At 36.1% G+C, this 20853-nt stretch overlaps 1 protein-coding gene across 2 annotated transcripts in view; it reads right to left on the reverse strand.

Moving 5' to 3' along the window:
• The window catches only part of LOC123528845 (splicing factor 45-like), a 37086-nt gene extending 18203 nt beyond the window's left edge, over positions 1-18883 (reverse strand). Inside the window, exons 1-5 of one of the 2 annotated variants that reach the window (XM_045308872.2) lie at positions 18771-18883; positions 6397-6489; positions 5966-6039; positions 5235-5333; positions 2119-2399 (exon numbers count right to left, since the gene is read on the reverse strand). In XM_045308872.2, the coding sequence (XP_045164807.2) occupies positions 2119-2399; positions 5235-5333; positions 5966-6039; positions 6397-6451 (509 nt within the window). In that variant the 5' untranslated portion in view covers positions 6452-6489; positions 18771-18883. Of the gene's footprint in view, positions 1-2118; positions 2400-5234; positions 5334-5965; positions 6040-6396; positions 6490-14904; positions 14988-18770 lie in introns of those variants that run through there. The other variant, XM_045308871.2, reaches the window with a different exon arrangement.
• Between the last annotated feature and the right edge of the window lie 1970 nt (positions 18884-20853).

Here is a 20853-nt window from a genome sequence, read left to right on the forward strand (position 1 = left end):
TTTCCTTTAAGGTTTTGGCTTATCACTATCATTAATGATGTTTTTTTTTTTAATTACAATGTTGGTAAGATTATAGGTTTCAACAAACAGCATTTTTACTTGAGTAAACAAATAAATTTAAGTGTTCCTGGCACATGGAGATGAAAGGTAATTGTGATTAATTTTTCACCCCGGATAAATATTCACAGTCAGACTTGCTAATTTAAAGATGTCATGAAAATAAAGAAGCATTTTCTACTTTAACACAATCAACTACAAGGCAAGAATTCTTAAGTTGCTAATCAAATTGTGAAAACGTAAAAAAACGGTATCCAATCTGAATTAAGCATGTACTGTATACAGAATATTTTTGCTTTACAAAAATACTTGCGAAAAACAGAAAATGGATGTTTTGCGAGTGGAAACGTTTGCAAAATGTTTATTAAAGGTGAATAATTGTGACCATTACCTCTGATCTAGTCACCATAAAAGCATTAGGAATTATCTGAAGATCCACACACAATCAATCCTATGAAGTTTGACTAAACAAGGCTCAAGAATTCTCAGTTACTGATCAGAAGCTACCCAACTGGTGCCGACGGACAGACAGACACACTGACATCAGCTTAACAATATTAGCTGTACCATATCTTTTTTTGAAGAGGAGTACAATTAAATTAAAGATGGAGATCACACTTTTTCATTTGGTACTGATTTTCCCGTATTAACGCCCCCGGGGGCGTTACATTTTCCAAAGAGGGGGCTTTTATTTGAGGTAAAAAAATAAAAAATGAAAATTTTTACAAAACTTAAAAACATCGTTCAAACTAGCTGTAAAGTGTTTCTGTGTTGTTTAATCCCCCAAAAACGTAATTATTTGGCATCCAATTTAATGCAGTGTGTCTTTTATGCATTTAAATACGGTATCGATACCTCGTGTATTTTGACACGCTCGCGACACTACACATTACGTCATGACCCAAACAGCTGTGTACTCCGATAACATTTTCGTTAGTACATGCGGGTAGCTAATAGCGCAATACACAATGTCAATGGTTTGACACGCTGCTTGTATTTACCGTTTAATTTTCTGTTTGATGATTGGATACGTACCGTACTTAGTACAAATGTTTTGGACTTACCGTACATAGACTGTTTAAAAGTGTGTTTAATTTTTAATACGTTGGACTTTAGTACTGTAAATTAATTATTACATGGACTTATAAAAATGAGGTAGGTGATTTTTTTCCCGTTCTTGTTGACTTTTTTTCCCCCAAAAATGGGTGGGGGGCGTTAATTAGAGGGGAGGCCTTAATTCGGGAAAATACGGTAATTGCTCCTTTTGCTCTAACATGTAAGCAAGACAGATGCTGACTTGGCTCAGCATTATTATTTTTTTCTGGTTCTGGAGCTTGGGTGTTGAAGGGGAGGGGGGGGAGTAGACAGATGCTGGGGTTAACATCACACCAACACAATTAAAGGTTAATTTGCAATTTCTATTTATTGATGGTGCAAAAAGATCCCTTATGCTCTTTTGGGAATCATTTTAGGCACATGTTGGCACCTGGGTAGAGCAACAGACCTTATATAAACTGGTTCAATGGCTTCCTCACAGGAAAGAATTCCACATCTTAACCCTTAGCCTGCTGGCAGCAAGTGATTCTGCCTTTGCGACCAGTGCAGACCAAAATCAGCCTGCACATCCGTGCAGTCTGATCATGGTCTGCACTGTTCGCTATTCAGTCAGTATATTTTCAGTGAACACCCCTTTGAATAATAAGTGGTACTGCCATAATTGAATGATGGACCAGGTCATTATAGATATTTAGCGGGGTAAAGGTTAAGCATGATGGTTGTGAACCCACAGCGGTGAGAGGCAAGAGATTCAAGGTCATCAACTTTAACCACTCAGAGACCCCTTAGCATTACTGAAGAGGTTAATGGTTGGTAGTATTTGTTAATAACTTATGAGTGACTTTAATTCTATGAATGTTATCTATTTGCTAAATTCTCAAAACATTTCCATGTCGAAAAACTAATAAGTTAGTGACTTTATTTCTGTGAATATCATCTATTCGCTAAAGTCTCAAAAACACGTTCATGTTGCAAATTAACGACTTAGACAACAGATGTACGTACGGTGGCCTATCCTCTCTATCTCTATTTTCCCTTGAGTCCCTGAAATCTCGAGAGTCTCGATTATCTCGTGAATCTCTCTTTCTCTCGTCCTCATCTCTCTCCTTCTGTTTTTGATCTCGTTTTTTCTTCATAATGTCTTCATAATCATTGGGTCGCAGTGGGTTGTACTCGTCTTTCACCCCAGTCAGTGACGGCACTGGGTCAGATGCAATGAAAGGTGACCCTCCCAAAGCAACGGGTGTGTCTCTTGTTTCTCTTTCTCGAACTTGTACATTTTCCAGCTAACAAAAGTATAAAATAATAATCATGTCTAAACATACAAATCCTGTCCGAAGGGAGGGAACTCAGCCAGGAAGAAAATATACTCCTAAAGAAAAATAGCTGGCATCTTGCTACTTCCTAGCTTCCCTCTGTGACTTATGTTACAGTTACACCTACACAATACAGGTCATTATGTAAGGAAGCTCTGATGTGTGCAGCTGTTTTTCCCTGCTGGAATGAGATACTCACCTCTGTTAACAAAATAGTATCTCACAATTCCACTAATTTGTATCATGATTATGGGATATCTTATTCCCTGGGCATGGATTCGTATTTTATGGCCACAAAATTACTATTTTCATTCCTATGCGACATAATCTTGTGGACACAAGGTAAAGAAAATCGCACACTTGTCACCTCAGTGCTTCCATACATACTGCATCTTTTTAGCCTTTAGTGGTGAAGGAAGAATCAAGGTGCCCCTTTAGGCATTAATTAAAATAAGGGCAGCCTCCCTACTTCTGTCCCTTCTGGGGTTCCTAACCTAAAGCAGCGAGGGCAAATGATTTGAAGTCAGTGATTTTAATGATTTGGCCACCGAGGCCATCTCTGACTTAAGCCTAGATAAAAAAAACAAATAAAACAAGAGCACCGCCTTGCGGGTGCTGACGCTCATCTGATTTTTTTTGTGTAATAGAAATATTGTCCTACCCATGATTTTCTAAGTCTAAAAAGGGCCATCATTCTTGCAAAAAGCAGGATAGAGTTATGTTTCTTGATGTACAGTGTCCACTTATGATGGTGAAAAACTGTTGCAAGTTTTAAAGCAATAGCTTTGATAGTTTATGAGAAAAGTTGACTTAAACATAATACTCAACCAAGAAAATGATTTTCTAAGTCCAAAAGGGGCAATAATTATTGCAAAAAGCAGGATGGAGTTATGTTGCTTGCTGTACAGGGTCAGCTTATGATGGTGAACAAGTGTTGCAAGTTTCAAAGCAATAGCTTTGATAGTTTAAGAGAAAAGTTGACCTAAACATAAAACATAACCAAGAAATCTGATATTTTCTAAGTCCAAAAGGGGCCATAAATCTTGCAAAAAGCAGGACAGAGTTATGTTTCTTGCTATACAGGGTCAACTTATGATGGTGAACAAGTGTTGCAAGTTTTAAAGCAATAGCTTTGATAGTTTAGGATAAAAGCTGACCTAAACATAAAACTTAACCAAGAAAACTGATTTTCTAAGTCCAAAAGGGGCAATAAATCTTGCAAAAAGCAAGATGGAGTTATGTTTTCTTGATGTACAGGGTCTGCTTATGATGGTGAACAAGTATTCCAAGTTTCAAAGCAATAGCTTTGATAGTTTAGGAGAAAAGTTGACCTAAACATAAAACTTAACCAAGAAATCTGATATTTTCTAAGTACAAAAGGGGCCATAAATCTTGCAAAAAGCAAGATGGAGTTATGTTTCTTGCTATACAGGGTCAGCTTATGATGGTGAACAAGTATTCCAAGTTTCAAAGCAATAGCTTTGATAGTTTAGGAGAAAAGCTGACCTAAACATAAAACTTAACCAGGCAACGCCGACGCAGACGCCGACGCCGACGCCGACGCCGACAACCGCTCAAGTGATGACAATAACTCATCATTTTTTTTCAAAAAATTAGATGAGCTAAAAATGAGAGGATATATAATACAAACAAGAGCTGTCTCCATAGGATGACACATGCCCCCGATGGCACTTTGAATGAATAGTTATGGCCGATGTTAGAGTTTAGGACCTTTGACCTACGGACCTGGGTCTTCGCGCGACATGTCGTCTAACTGTGCCACACATTCATGCGTAGTTATTTTAAAATCCATGCATGAATGACAAAGATATGGACCGGACACGCCCATCAATGCACTATCATGAAATATGACCTTTAACGTCTAAGTGTGACCTTGACCTTTGAGCTACAGACCTGGGTCTTGCGCGCGACACGTTGTCTTACTGTGGTACACATTCATGCCCAATAATTTTAAAATCCATTCACGAATGACAAAGATATGGACCGGACACGCCCATCAATGCACTATCATGAAATATGACCTTTAACGTCTAAGTGTGACCTTGACCTTTGAGCTACAGACCTGGGTCTTGCGCGCGACACGTCGTCTTACTGTGCCACACATTTATGCGTAGTTACTTGAAAATCCATCCATGGATGACAAAGATATGGACCGCACACGCCCATCAATGCACTATCATGAAAAATGACCTTTAACGTCTAAGTGTGATCTTGACCTTTGAGCTACGGACCTGGGTCTTGCGCGCGACAAGTCGTCAAACTGTGGTACATATTCATGCCAAGTTATTTGAAAATCCATCCATGGATGACAAAGATATGGACCGGACACGCCCATCAATGCACTATCATGAAAAATGACCTTTAACGTCTAAGTGTGACCTTGACCTTTGAGCTACAGACCTGGGTCTTGCGCGCGACATGTCGTCTTACTGTGGTACACATTCATGCCAAGTAATTTGAAAATCCATCCATGGATGACAAAGATATGGACCGGACACGAAAATTGTGGACAGACCAACAGACGGTTCAAAAACTATATGCCTCCCTTGGGGGGCATAAAAAATCTTAAAATGTTGGCCAAAGAAAGAAACGATCTAGGTTTGGCTCGACAAATATATCATTCAAAGGAATTCAAACTTCATGGAAATCTATATCTAAGACACGTCCCGGGGACTTGCAGTTGGGATATTTTGGCGTCCTTTTCCAAAAAGTGTGCATACAAATACGCTGAATTAAGCATTTCTGAGAACCCTGATCTTATTATATCAAACAATGAACACTGACCTTTCCTGTCTGTATATTGAATTTTAAAGGACTGTCTGTGGTGTCAGCTGTTCTCTTGAAGTCAACAACTGGTGCTAATGTACTGGACTTTCTATGGCTCTGAAAGAACAATGCAACAAATGGCAGACTTTTTTATATATGTTACATTGCAGTAAAAGCTAACTGTGTAAAGCAAATAACAATGCATAAATCTGTTAGTATCATTTGCTGCTGCAAAACTCAAATTTAAATTTTTATCTCTTTTGAGTATTTGTTGGAAGGGGTTTAATTTACAACGATTGAGTCCCTATGGTCATATGGCAACTAACCTAGCTTTATTTGTCGACAAAGACCCTTGGAACATGCTTGGTGTCCATGTTAGGGTGTCGGTGACTCACTGGTTAGCAGAACTGACTACAACCCCAGTGATCTGATTTCGATTCCTAGTCATGGCTGATATCCTAACTACAGTTCAACGCTTGGTGATTTACTTAAATTGATGCTATTTCCAGCAGTACTCACCTAGACTGGATCCTGGTGAGGTAAATATGACACCTGCCACGGACTGGAAATAAGTTGTTCTCTCCATCGACTACCCTTGCTAAACAAGAAACCTGTACCATCAATTTTTCAGATGCCATTGGGTGCTCAGTAAACCAAGAAACCTTAGGCATCAGAATAAATCAAGAAAGTATCCCTATTAACAAGGCCTGATATCAAAGCAACATTTTATACTAAACATATAAACATACCTTAGATTGTATTAGTGACGCTTTCTTGGCTTGCAGCTGAGATTTCATTAACTTGTAGTTAGAAGACCAGCTAGCTGTAATGACATACATTTGAAGATATGTTATGAATTAATACAGTTAAAGATATACAATGTCATGCTTTCACTAAAATGTTTAATCTTTAGACATTTACTTCAAATGCAGAAAATTCTCATTATATATAAAATAACTTTTGCTACATATTATAAATTAACTAGGTACGTAGAGCTACATTCGTCATCCTTTTTTTATGTCACGCAGTAACTGGCCATTACTGTACACATGGATTTTTTAAACAAGGCAAAGCTGAATTCACTATATAAAGAATGGATGTACATAATTTGCAGATTGTCACTAAAGTTGTAACATCTTAACACTATTATTTCCATGATCCATCATAAAAGAAATATTACCTGCAACGCCTCCTTTCTCTTCCTTGTCAATATCGAGGTCATCATACAGTGACATGGCTCACTTTTCCTTTAAAGATCCAATACAACAAAGCTCTGAAGAGATACACATGTATATGGTATGCACTATACAGTACAAAAATCAGTCAGGGGCACTCTTGAAACAAATGATAATGTATATGACTGAAATAAGTAATTTCAAATGCAGAATCACTTAGAATCTTCAGGTAACTTTTTTCTATGATAATAAAGTGACTTACTAGTCTTATTACTAAATTGGAAAACATTTTCAACATAACAAGAGCTGTCCGTAAGACAGCCAAGCTCGACTATTCGAAATATTGTCACAGAAGCAGGAAATTATTACTCAAAAGAGTTTTGAGTTTGAAAGGGGACATAATTTGACCAAAATGCAGAGTTATGGGACTTGATGCTATCAACTAGTTTTATAACCCCAAAGAAACATGTTAAGTTTCGATTCAATATCTGCATTAGTTTTGGAGATAGTAACTTGCATGTAAAACTTTAACCAGAACTTTCTAAGTCCAAAAGGGGGCATAATTTGCTCAAAATACATGTTAAGAGTTATGGAACTTGACCCAGTGAGGTTGGTAATTGACCTAGAAAAAGAATAAATAAGTTTCAAAGCTATATGCCTTTTGGTAATAGCTGTATGTACTTGCACGAAAAACTTTAACCAGGATTTTCTAAGTCCAAAAGGGGGCATAATTTGCCCAAAATACATGTCAGAGTTATGGGACTTGATCCTATCAACTAGTTTTATAACCCCGAAGACACATGTGAAGTTTCAATTTCATATCTGCATTAGTTTTGGAGATAGTAACTTGTATGTAAAACTTTAACCAGGATTTTCTAAGTCCAAAAGGGGGCATAATTTGGCCAAAATACATGTCAGAGTTATGAGACTTGACCCAGTGAGGTAGGTAATTGATCTAGAAAAAGAAAAAATAAGTTTCAAATCTATATGCCTTTAAATGATAGCTGTATGTACTTGCACGCAAAACTTTAACCAGAATTTTCTAAGTCCAAAAAGGGGCATAACTTGGCCAAAATGAAGATCAGAGTTATGGGACTTGGTGCTATCAACTAGTTTTATAACCCTGAAGACACATGTGAAGTTTCAATTCAATATCTGCATTAGTATTGGAGATAGTAACTTGCATGTAAAACTTTAACCAGAATTTTCTAAGTCCAAAAGGGGGCATAATTTGCTCAAAATACATGTTAGAGTTATGGAACTTGACCCAGTAAGGTTGGTAATTGACCTAGAAAAAGAATAAATAAGTTTCAAAGCTATATGCCTTTAAATGATAGCTGTATGTACTTGCATGCAAAAACTTAACCAAGGTGTGACGCCGACGCCAGGGTGAGTAGAATAGCTAGACTATTCTTCGAATAGTCGAGCTAAAAACACAAAAGCAATATGAATTCCAGTCCCATAACCTAACTGCAGGTAAATTCATGAACAGATAAAATAAAATAATCTAAACAAGAGCTGTCTCATGAAAACCACTTGCCTATTTGAAGGCTTGTCAGTAAAATGGATTTTCAATCTGAGAGTATGTACATGTATATTGTCTAAATTTATGAACTTGATGCTGTGACCTTGTTTAATTGTGCCTAACGAATAGCCCTAGATCTGTGTATCTATTTTATAAACAAGAGCACCGCCTTGTGGGTGCAGACGCTCATCTGATTTTTTTGTCTATGTACAATAGAAATATTGTCCTACCCATGATTTTCGAAGTCCAAAGGGGTCATAATTCTTGCAAAAAGTAGGATGGAGTTATGGTACGTGCTGTGCAGAGTCAGCCTTTAATGGCTAATAACTGCTCAAAGTTTTAATTTAAAGCAATAATTACCATTAAGGAGAAAAGTTTACCTAAATGCAAAACTTAACCAAAAAATCTTATATTTTTAAGTCCAAAAGGGCTGATAATTCTTGCAAAAAGCAGGATGGAGTTATGTTTCTTGCTGTACAGAGTCAGTTTTTGAGCTTTTGATTGTGAACAAGTGCTGCAAGTTTCAAAGCAACAGCTCGGATAGTGTGTGTTCAAGTTTAACGTCTTTTTCAACAATTTTTCAGTCATATAAACGACAGTGTCTACTTGTAGCAGTGAGCATAATGCCCATCTTTATAGTGCTGCCTCACTCACATGATACCCCACCCTGGCACATTATACTGACACCGAGCTGACCAGTCCTAGCACTACCCTCTTAATGATGAGCTCCAAGCGAGGAAGCTGCTAGTACCATTTTTACGTCTTTGGTATGACGCGGCCAGGGATTGAATCCACGACCTCCTGCACTCAAAGCAGATGCTCTACCACTAGGCTACGGAGGCAGTCGCGATAGTTCAGGAGAAAAGCTGACCTGAACATAAAACTTAACCAAGAAATCCGATATTTTCTAAGTCCAAAAGGGGCCATAATTCTTGCAAAAAGCAGGATAAGAGTTATGTTCCTTGCTGTACAGGGTCAGCTTTTGATGTTGAACAAGTGCTGCAAGTTTCAAAGTAATAGCTTTGATAGTTTAGGAGGAAACCTGACCTAAACATAAAACTTAACCAGGCAACGCCGACGCTGATGATGACAATATAAGAATCTTTCACTGGTTGCAGATAAATATGGGAATATCCGGCACGAGGGTAACTGTTAAGGCAATAACAAGGCTCCTGCAGAGTTACCGCCTAAACAGTTACCACAATGCCGGATATTCCCATCTTTACCCGCTGCCAGTGATTGATTCTTTTTATTGCATGCCTTATTCTTCAATTTATAGAAGATATAAAGAAAAACAAAGGATTTTCTTTTTCTTTATGGTGCTATTTTGTTATAGTAGCATATGAATTTACTGATTCATTCATAAATTATAGCCTGGGTGTAAGATGAGTTTTTCTAGCACCGGAAAAGCACGAGAAAATCCTGTCCGGCATGCAAGAATAACTCATCATTTTTTTCCCAAAAATCAGATGAGCTAAAAAGCATTAAATTTTGCAGCATGTTCATCTTTTATTTGCAGCATGATCACGGCAAGTGTTCCTGGCAAACTATGTAACATTTTCAATTTTTGTAAGGGTATTCGTTACTTAAATCAGATTGTTCTCTTTTATTATGTAAATCTACATGAATATTAAAAGAACAACAAATATTTAACAACTGATTTACACACAAGATAAAGGAGGGCAACGAAAGGCTGAAAATTAAAGTTAATTGCATATGAAGGCCATCCTCAAGCCTTTCATAACACTGAAATAATTTTTAAAATCGGACCACTAAAAAAGATGACAGTTCGAAATTTAAGAAAATGGTTGATACCCCCCGTAACTTGATAATGGGACAGCCATTTTTGTGTGTTTATGATGTCATTTACAAACTGCTGAATTCTTTATTTAGCAAATTTATAACCTTTCACTAGATCAATTTCATATGTTTCTTGAGTTAAATATTTAAAATATAGTATTTTCTTTCATTATAGCTGGAAATTATTTCACAGAAATAAGTAAATACAGTTCCAATATGTATGTAGAAATTTAATAAATCCGCTATTTTGTTTTCTGTTGCCATGGAATCAAAATGGCTACCATTTCGATAAAATATTTAAATGCTCATTACTTATTCATTTTTAAGATGATTTTGAAAATTCTTTCACTTCCTTAAATGACTGAAGAAGTCCTATCAGAAAAATTATAATTAGAACAACATTGCTTTTCCCTATATAATAAATTGAATTGTCACAATGAAAGTACAAAATATTATGTTGACCATGCTTCTAGCCCCAAGGTTTATTTATAAACTTTAGCCTAACATGATCATGTTGAGGCAAATGGTAGTTTTGGCTTGAACTTGAGCCTGGATAGGTAAAAACCTAGTTAGGGTTTATGTCTTAATTCAATGGACACAACCTTCAGAAAATATAGTGTCTATATTTTATAGGCAGAGGGTAGGATTATGGTACCATAATCCTAGCCTCCAATTCTAGGATTACGGAAGTTCTGTATTCCTTGACAACCCTATGGGGATAGGCTAGGATTATGGAAGTACTTAAGAGGCATCGAATATATGTTGGGACATGCATAAATAATGTAATATTTCAATGTTTACATAATTGTCCAACTACATCCGGACATTCTTTCTTCTCTATTATTTTTTTCTTTTCTCTCTCTTCTTTTTTATTTATTTTTTTCTGTTAAATTTTCTCTTTTTTTAGACAACGATATTTGTGGGTGCCGCCATTAATATAATCGTTTAAGATTATTATGACTAACCCAAAATGGTGGATCTATAACAAAAAATAATCAATACGGAATAATATGCCAGGCATGAAAAATCGCTATTTTAAGTGAAATAAGTAAGTTTACAACATCATTTATGAGTGTCCTAACATATATTTAATGACTCTTAAATACTTCTGTAATCCTAGCCTATCCTCATTGGGTTGTCTAGGAAGAACGTAGAAAATTGGCACGATAGAACATGATGTATAAGGTAGCTGGTAAATGGACGTCTTTACATTGACACCAACGATAAATTATTCCTAAATCAAAGACAGTCTAGAAACACCAACAACCAGTCCTTTCAGATTACAACCTGTCAAACCAACATTAGAAGAGTCCTTCTACACGTGCAAGATCAGGAAATGGAACACCTTAACCTATAGCACCATTTCAGCATTGAGTCTTTCAAGGCTCGTTAACAGTGAGAACATCAAAATCATTTTAAATGTATTTCGTTTTTAACTAAGATTTGTACTGTAAATTTGTAAGGCACAAGTGTTTATGAAGTGTTTTTAACTTTGGACTTATATATTGAGCGCACACCCTAACTCAGCAGAATAGTCAACCTATTGACAGAGACTGTTAACTGACAGAAGTACAGAACTTCCATAATCCTAGAATCGGAGGCTAGGATTACAGTAGCCACTGCCTATTTTCAGGTCAGAGAGATGGCCTGTTTGCACCAGGCTAGTTCATTTGAACCTGGCTGGTTGAACTGACCCATTACAAGACATGTACACATGGGCCTAATGAACCATTCTAACACGACCCGATTCATTTTCCTATTAAACAAAGAAGGCTGGAAACAGTGAATTATTAAACAACAATTCACTGTTCTGACATCACAATTATTACGTCATAGCGTCAAGCGGCGCACTGGAAAAGAACCCGATTGAAAACGGGCAAATATCTAATGCATGCCGACAAGGATGTGCTTTAAAGTCCTTAATAACATGTTAGAATCGAAAGAATATATCTCATTTAGTGATTTGCTCTTGAATAAATCACTGTTTGGCGTTCAGATGCGTAGCATTATATCACTCGGGCTGCGCCCTCGAGATATAATTCCTTCGCATCTGAACTCCAAACAGTGATTTATTCAGCGACAAATCACCGATGAGATATATTATTTCTTAATTTTGTCATAAATATCAAATTGTGATGAAAAACTTGTAAAAATATGCAGCTAGGGCGCATTCGCAATCTTGTTATGGCATGTACACTTACCTCTGAGTATGCACTTTGTGCTCAGACAAGCTATATAAGCTGCCTAGACTACATTTTTGGCACAGAACGAAGAGAAGATGGAACAGATATAGAACTGCCAGTAAAGCAGGAGTTTTTTTGCATCGAATTTACAGTAATTTGCAACTTTTATACATTATTTTGCTGCGTTTCATCAGTTCGTCGCTATTTTGCAATTTCTCAACTGTATTATGATCATGTGAGTCTTGTGACTGAAAGTAGCCATTTGATGCTGGCCAAAGCAGGGCGATAACTTAAATAGTATAAAGGGAGATAAATGTTGCCATAGTTTAGTAACGGATTCAGGGTGATACGAATATGCGAATGCATCTCAGATCAGCGAAAGTCAGTATGTTTTCTTCCTCATTTATCTCTCTGATTTTACAAATGGCCAAAATAAAGATTTTCCAACAGTTACCTTATTTCATTTTAAGGAGTTTGTAAAATCTATGGTGATCCAAGTGTACAAAATAACGTTTCTGTTTGCAAAGAGATTCGCAGGCTGTTGTAAGTGTCAAACTCATTGAAATGTAGTTGAATTGCATATAAGTAAAAGTTCAGTAAACCATAAAATGTTTTAATCTGAAGAACTTATTTTAATATGTCTTAATGATGCTTTTATTTACAGTTTGTTTGTTTGCCTATTATAGGATAATATGTTTATGTCGGATACAAGCTTCAAGCTTATGTTGTAACTTTTATATATAACCGACGTTAAATAAATATTATCTTAATATCTTATCTTATCAATTAGGCAGTGGCTACGATTACGGTACCGTAATCCTAGCCTCTGGTTCTAGGATTACGGAAGTTCCATATTCCTAGACAACCCTATGAGGATAGGCTAGGATTACGGAAGTATTTAAGAGGCATCAAATATATGTTAGGACATGCATAAATGACGTTGTAAAATTACTTATTTCACCATTATTTCGTGCTATCAATCCGCTGTTTTGGGTTAGTATAATCTTAATGGTGGCACGCGGAAATATTATAGAATTATCTATGTTTCATACATACATGCCATAATTTTTCAGAACGTTTCCGGGATTCTGAGTTAAAATTTCCGGGATTTTTACCTTTTGTCCGGGACATACACCGTGACATTGGTATTCGTCTGTTTCATGCAAAAATATCATACTATTACGTGTAGTTTTCAGAGATAAACAATGTTCACTCGCTTGTATTTATTTGCTGCAAATGTCGTCTAGCTTTCTAAGGGAGGTAAATACATGTACAGGTAATACACATCTATAGTTCGGCACGTGAATTTATTGCGTTCCCGAGGTGAACTACTATATACGTAGATTATAAGTATCAACCAGGTCATCGTGATTTAGATTCTAGCTAATTTGGTATTATTCTAAAGCTTAAACATTTATCTATTTATCTAATAATTAAATTGAATCCTTAAAGGAATAAATTTAATTTTATAGATAAAAATCCACAATATAAAATATATGGAGTCGGGTCAATTTTCATCGGTCGGTCGGCAAAGGCATACAACATTTTAACAAAGAAGTATAGCTCTTTGATTTTAATTTAGAATATGTGTGACAATCGATCTAGATCTTAAATGATTACAACCTTTTAAAATAATTATCATTTAATTGACCGTTTTCAATAATCTCTTCCATAAAGGCTACATATGTAGCTTTGCCGCCAACGTGCTAAAAACAAAGAGATTTACGACTTTTCTTCATAAAACAGTTATTGATTGCATAATCCTGTCAGTTCTTAATCAGGATCATCATAATAGCTGACTGTAACTTAATCGGTGTCATCAAAAGATCGTCGCGTGATCAAAGCGAGCTTAATCAACACGTGTCCCGCTCGAGGGCATGAAACTGATTAGGAATAAACAATGTGACACCGTGGACTGTTTATTGTGTAAAATTGAACAATTTATAGACAAAAAACAAGTTTGCTTTGGATTATTTTTATTTGTTCCTATATTTTTATTTTTTCCGGGACTTTTCAACCCTGTTCCGGACACTGGGACGAGTATGTAATTTCCTTGACAATTCGGACAATCCGGGACGTATCACATGTATGTTTCATATATACCTGCAATTTTTGTCATCAACTCAACACAAATGGTCTTTAATAACATACAATATGGTTATAAATAAAATAAAATCATAGTATAGAATATTTTTTTAAACCTAACTTTTACCCTCATATTTCTATAATATTTCCGCGGGCCGCCATTAATATAGCGTTTAAGATTATACTAACCCAAAATGGCGGATAGATAACACGTAATAATAAGGCAGGCATCAAAAATCGCTATTTTAATAAAGCGAAATAAGAAGTTTACAACATCATTTATGCATGTCCTAACATATTTTTGATGTCTTTTAAATACTTCCGTAATTCTAGCCTATCCTCATAGGGTTGTCTAGGAATACGAAACTTCCGTAATCCTAGAACCGGAGGCTAGGATTACGGTACCGTAATCGTAGCCACTGCCTATCAATTACCAGGCATGATGCGAATATCCACACAAAGATTGTTTGTCCTCTTCGAAAACCAAAAAAACGTGCGTTTCATGTTTTATGGTTCATTAGGCCTATGAATACAGGTCTTGTTATGGGTCAGTTGGACCAGTCTGGTTCAAATGAACCAGCCTGGTGCAAACAGGCCATCCCTCTGTCTCTGACTTGATTTTATATGGTACCAAAATTCATTTTCATATTCAGATAGCTATAGTCATTGAATTATAAAACCGATACATTAAAACGTGATATGGCTAATATGTAGTCACAAAACTTATCATTTTATTCCTATCTTGAAGCATACTAGCATAATTTCATCCGAATCAGTGTGTCCGGGCACTCAGACAGCAAATTTCTACTCGGTTTCTCCCAGCTGAAGAAATTACCGATGAAACAATATGAAACAAGACACGTGCCTTCATTAAAAAAATAATATAAACGAAATAAATATTATGAAATGCTAAGTTATACCTTAAATTTGCAGTTTTTTTGCACGGCGATGTTTTCACAACAACATGGTAATGTGTAAAATTATCACGAATGAAAACAATTGGTCGTTCTCATCTACCATTAAGTCCAAATAATTGTACTCGAGAGTTGAATATCGTTATATATTTTTGACTTGTCGTTATCACTGGCACGCGTATCGAACTTGGGTCAAAAAATATGACCAGATTGATAAAAATCCTTGTTTCCATCCTAAATGTGTCGAAAATTAAAAATATACAATAAAATATGAGCTCCCTTCAAAGGATACGAATACAGGCTGACTCGGACCATGGCTGATTGTATCCTTTGAAGGGGGCTCATATTTTACTGTATATTTTTAAGTCGTGTACTTTCATAGCATCTATATGGCAACATTTTTTTTGAAGAAAGAACAGTTTTCGAACGGAAATTACATTATCTGCAAGGCTATATGTAGAAAAATGCCTATTCACATGTTCGGGCTATTGTTCTTTTCTGAATATTTTTATCCCCAACCCAGCTAGCAAGCATACATGGGACCCATGTGGGTTCCCATATGGGACCTATATGGGCTACCCATATGGGACCCAGATGGGTTTTGCAAACCATTTTGGCATGGGTCCCATATGGGATATACTATATGGGACCAATGTGGGCCCCTTATGGGTCCCAGATCTTATAACCCATGTGGGACCTTTCTGGGTCCCATGTCGTATATATAGTATGGGCCATTTAGGGGCGTTCTGGAATTGTATGGGTCTTATTGATTGATTGATATTGTCAACTGTCCGAAACATTGTAGCTGCCCATGTAGTTGTTTCAGAATCATTGTGGACCTTTTTATCTTGATCTGTTGCATTTCCAACTCACTTCATCAGATTCTTTTTAAAGGCATTCTGTAAAGTAGTAAAAATAATGTCAGCCTGAGCATTTGTCCATGAAAATTAAGACTATTTGCAAAAAAGTAAGTCGTAATTTATAGCTTTAATAACACCTGAAATATATTAAATTCGATTTTTTTTTTAAATTATCATTCATCATTTTCCCGTAAATTAAATAGAAATGCAAAAACAGTTTTGATAAATAAGGAACTGATTAAACATTTAATGGAAGCATTTAAACTATTATCAACATTTTCTGAGATGCCCTCTCTAAGTTTATAGTATGTGATATTTTTAAGGAAATAGAATGCAGATTAAAAAAAGCTAATGATGTTAAAATAGATATCTTATAAGTACGTCAAGTTATTGACGAATAATTATATAATTATTATGTTATAATAATGTTTAAAGTATTGTACTCACTTTTTCTGCATCGGTCCCTTCTGTACATAATGAATAAGCTTGTTCTGTATTGCAGCTTAAACCTCCATCCAATTAACTGAATAGTGTGTAAACCATTGGCGTGACTAATAGATAACATGTGTAGAGAGAGATGGACCCTTAGTTACCATGGTTACAAACATGTATTATAAATGTTCCCAATGTCCAGTATAGCTTTCCTGAATATTTTAAAATGAATGAATGTTATTATTAAAAAGTAATTACACAATTTCGAAATAGCTTAGACAACAGTCGAATTTTAATAACAATTAGGAATAATTTCGGAAGTGCAAAAAATCATTTACTAGTATTAGTCCATTTTCATGATTTTGTAACCCTAGTAATTTTATTTTGAAAATACAATAAAAATGCTATACCCGTCCTTTCTATTATGAAGTAAGAAAATTATCAAACCTTCGATCCAACATTCCGGTATGTCTAATAGCATAGTTTTTTTTCTAACAGTTTATATTGTAAATGTTATTGCAGCTAAGAAGAACGAAACCTTGCATTTTCTTATAGACAGAGATGGCTTTAAAACGTCTTTTAAAAGTCGTCTTTATTTTGTAGGTAAAACAAGGAAAAGAACGTCTTTTTTTCTGTTCACAGATGACATGACCATAAAACAACCAAATAAAGACGTCTTCAAGACGTCTTTTGTTTGCTGGGATGGGACCCATATGGGACCCTTCTGGGAAACATATTTTTTGAGACCAAAGAAATGTACATGTATTAGAATTCAAAGAAAACATAGAAAAAAGGATTGTTATACTAGTGACAACACTTATGGACTTAAAGTCAAGACGTTGCTATATCACTTCAATGGGTCCCTTATGGCTCTGATGTGTGCAAATACTTACAATATGGGACCCAGATGGGACCATTCTGGGAAACGTGTTTCTTTTTGAGAGAAAAGAAAACGTAGAGACATTCAGAGAAACCATAAAAAACTATTTTCTATGCTAGATACATCACTTTTAAACTTAAAATAAATGCATTGGTATATCCATCGCTGAGTTATTGTATACGGGTCCCATATGGGTCCAATGTGGGCAAATACTTACAATATGGGACCCAGATGGGACCCTTCTTGGAAACATGTTTCTTCTGATACTTCAAAAAATATACAAATTTTCGAAGAAAACTTAAAATATGAACTTATATACTGGTGACACCACATATAAACTTAAAATGAATACATTTGTAATTTACATCACTGGGACATTATATATGGGTCCCATATGGGACCAATATGGGCCAATACTTACAATAAGGGTCCCATGTGGGACCCATATGGTACATTTGCCCAGATATAGCCCATATGGGCCCCATATAGGCTTGCGTGCTGGGAAGCCACATCCACGACAGAGCCCTGTTCATTTCTTGTTGTAACTTAACGATAATGAATTTTCCAAAATTTCTTGAAAAAAAGCAGTGTTCGAAATTTTGAATAAAGGGAGTTTCATCTATATAGTCTTTTCATTTTATGGAAAAATTTTGAGCAAAATGCAGCCGTATAAATAATGTATGTAATATAAATAACTTTCAACCGTCTACTTATCACACAAATATGGACACGCCTCTAGATGCATCGTTATCACTTGTGACAAATCTACAGATCGATAGTAGTACGACGACTGATCTTGCTGAACTTCATCAGCTGCAGACGTGGGTTAGAGACCTGCCCACCGATATGTTTGTAAATAGGCTAATTCTGGAGTATAATAAATCGGACATGAAGCTGGAAAACAGTCGGCAAATGCTTTTTAACATATTGCGAGAGTGTGACGGATATCCTTTCGCCGCCAATACTGCATTAAAACGACGTGTAAATACTAGGCAAGGTGACTCGGCAGACATAAAGCTTGCATACGATAGCCACACATTACTCAGTGTAATCGAAGGGGAAGATTATTCTCTACTGAGGGACGTCATAACAACATCAAAGAAGCTAAACCGACGTAAATCATCTGCAACTGTTACATCAGTATCTCAGGAGAAATGTATGTGCAAACCTGAGATTGAGCAGCTAAAGGAAACAATATCATCTCTACAGGCAGACCTGCTATTGATAAAACAGAAACAGTGCACTATGGAGAGTACGCAAAACGAACACATAAAAACGTTAACAAACTCAGTTGCAGAAACTGGATTAGATCTTACAAATAAACAGGAAATCGTTCAAAGCTGTGTTGACAACATTAAAGTGTGAGTTACTAAATTAGAATCTGTTGCAATGAACGATCTTAAAACATGCCAAACTTATATTCAATCAAATAGTGATTCCATCAAACAAACCCAAGAACATCTTATCAAGATATCTTTTGCATTTGCACACTTAAAATCGTGTGTTGAAAAGTGCGGAGTATCTGTATTGGACCACTCTCCGACTGCAGAAGATTTTACCGACTCGTCACATAATGATCCTGTTTACCAAGCTCCTTCCGGTAATTCAGCTTCTGCACCCGAAGATGGTACCATATGTAACAACCTGTCACCCGGAAATCAGTTATCAGAATATGAAAACCAAACTCTACTTAAGCCTACCGTATATACATCAGACGAATCTGTTTCTACTGATGACAGAGAAACAAGACATTCTTACAAAACAATACCCACTATTATAACAACAAGGTCTGTTGACAATAGAAAACGGGGTGTCACGTTTGCCGACATATGTAGAAACACTAACGTCTCAGCCGGTAATGTTGAATGTCCTTTAAACTCCCAACATGATGTAAAAGGAACCCTACAAGGTAGTAACAAAAATGTAGATAACCATATACCCGATAATGGTACAGAGCACATGTCAAATGAAGTGCTCAAACCAGAATCCAACCCACCAAGCAATCACCTACAAAAGGTTTCGCATAGCAATAGCCCGCACCCTTCATCTCAATATATCCTGGCCCAACAAACTAATATTGCATCAAGGGAAGATGATGAGGAAGATTTTGCGCAATATGTTAGGCGACGCACAAAGCGTTTTTACGTTGGTGGTTTCAAACAGACAATAACAGAACAAAAAATCACAAAATTTGTACAGGGGAAAGGACCAAAGGTTACTAAAGTTTGTGTTTTTAGAAACCGCAAGCGTAAAACAATTGTAGTACGTATTAACGTTGAGGACGACGGTAAAGCAAATTACCTTACAAATGACCCGTACTTCTGGCCGAAGGGCATTACATGCAGACCTTGGATGTCTCTCAATTCGTATAAAAACCGTTACAAAGATAGAGAGAACGGTCAATTAGCTCTAGGTAAAAGGTCAAATAACAAATGGAACGTTACGTCTAATCAGAATTCTGACGAAGAATACTGGGAGGGCAATCAGTACGATTATAACAACTATAATCCATTCTCTGTATTAGACCAAGATGCAGAATAAATATGTGTCTTAGTAACATTATAGATGGATTAACCATTGCTACCTGGAACTCAACAGGTGTTATTTCGGGCGCAAGTTACTTATGTGATCTTTTAATAAATCAAAGAATAGATATATTTGGTTTGTCAGAGCACTGGTTGTACAGAAATGACCTTCACTTTTTAGATAGCGTCAATAATAATTATACCAGTTTCTCCGTGTCGGACCCTGACCTTGACATGTCATCGCTGAGGAGGGTCGGTAAAGGGCGTCTTGCATTCTTATGGCATAAAAAATTGAATCAGTATATCATGCCGTTAGACATTGATTCTAAATATTTTATTGGTATCCAAGTTATGGTTAACCCAGGTACTTACATATTTATTTTCCAGATATATCTACCGTGTAAGAATCACCCCATACATGTTTATAGAGATTGTCTTGAAGAGTTAGAAAATTTTATTTGTATGTATGATGATAAAGGATTGTTGATGATAATGGGGGATTATAACACGGAACTAGAGTCTGAGCGGATCAGCGGTTCTTTCAAATTAGATTCTAGAGGTGCTCTTTTATTAGAATTACTGCAAAAATTCTCTCTTAAACCTATAAATACATTAAACTCTTGTCGCGGAGCAAAATACAGTAATGTTCCATATAATAGTAACAGAGAAACGTTAATAGATTACATTGTCTTACCTGAACTATATAGACAAAATGTAAAAGACTGCCAAATCCTTGACGACAATGCACTTAATGTATCTACACATCGTCCAATTGTTTGTGAATTGAATTCAGACAATTCATAGGGCTGGATCGTACCGATTCTCAAACAAACAATCGTAAAATCATAAACTGGCAAAACGTTAAACATTTCCATCTTGATAAGTATAAAAGCTTCTTAGAAAGTTGCGATGTCTTGCAATACGCGCAAAACGTTCCTATTAATAATCAAAATGACATAGATGAATTATACTCCGGTATCGTTACTATTGTGAACCTTGCAACTGATTTGTTTATACCAAAGGTAAACTTCAAACCATTCATTAAACCATATTGGAATAGTACACTCTCTTCCCTACATAATCAAATGAAAAGAAAACGTGCTGACTGGATACGCGCTGGTAAACCAAGAAAGGCATACTCTGTACCCTTCAAGGATTATAAATTGCTCAAAAGTAGATTCAGATCTGCACATCGTGACGCAGTAATGACATTCTTGCAAGAACAGGAAACGGAAATCGACACGGCTGCGGAATGCGA

Source organism: Mercenaria mercenaria, chromosome 13 (assembly GCF_021730395.1).
Source record: "Mercenaria mercenaria strain notata chromosome 13, MADL_Memer_1, whole genome shotgun sequence".
NCBI classification, from domain to species: domain Eukaryota; kingdom Metazoa; phylum Mollusca; class Bivalvia; order Venerida; family Veneridae; genus Mercenaria; species Mercenaria mercenaria.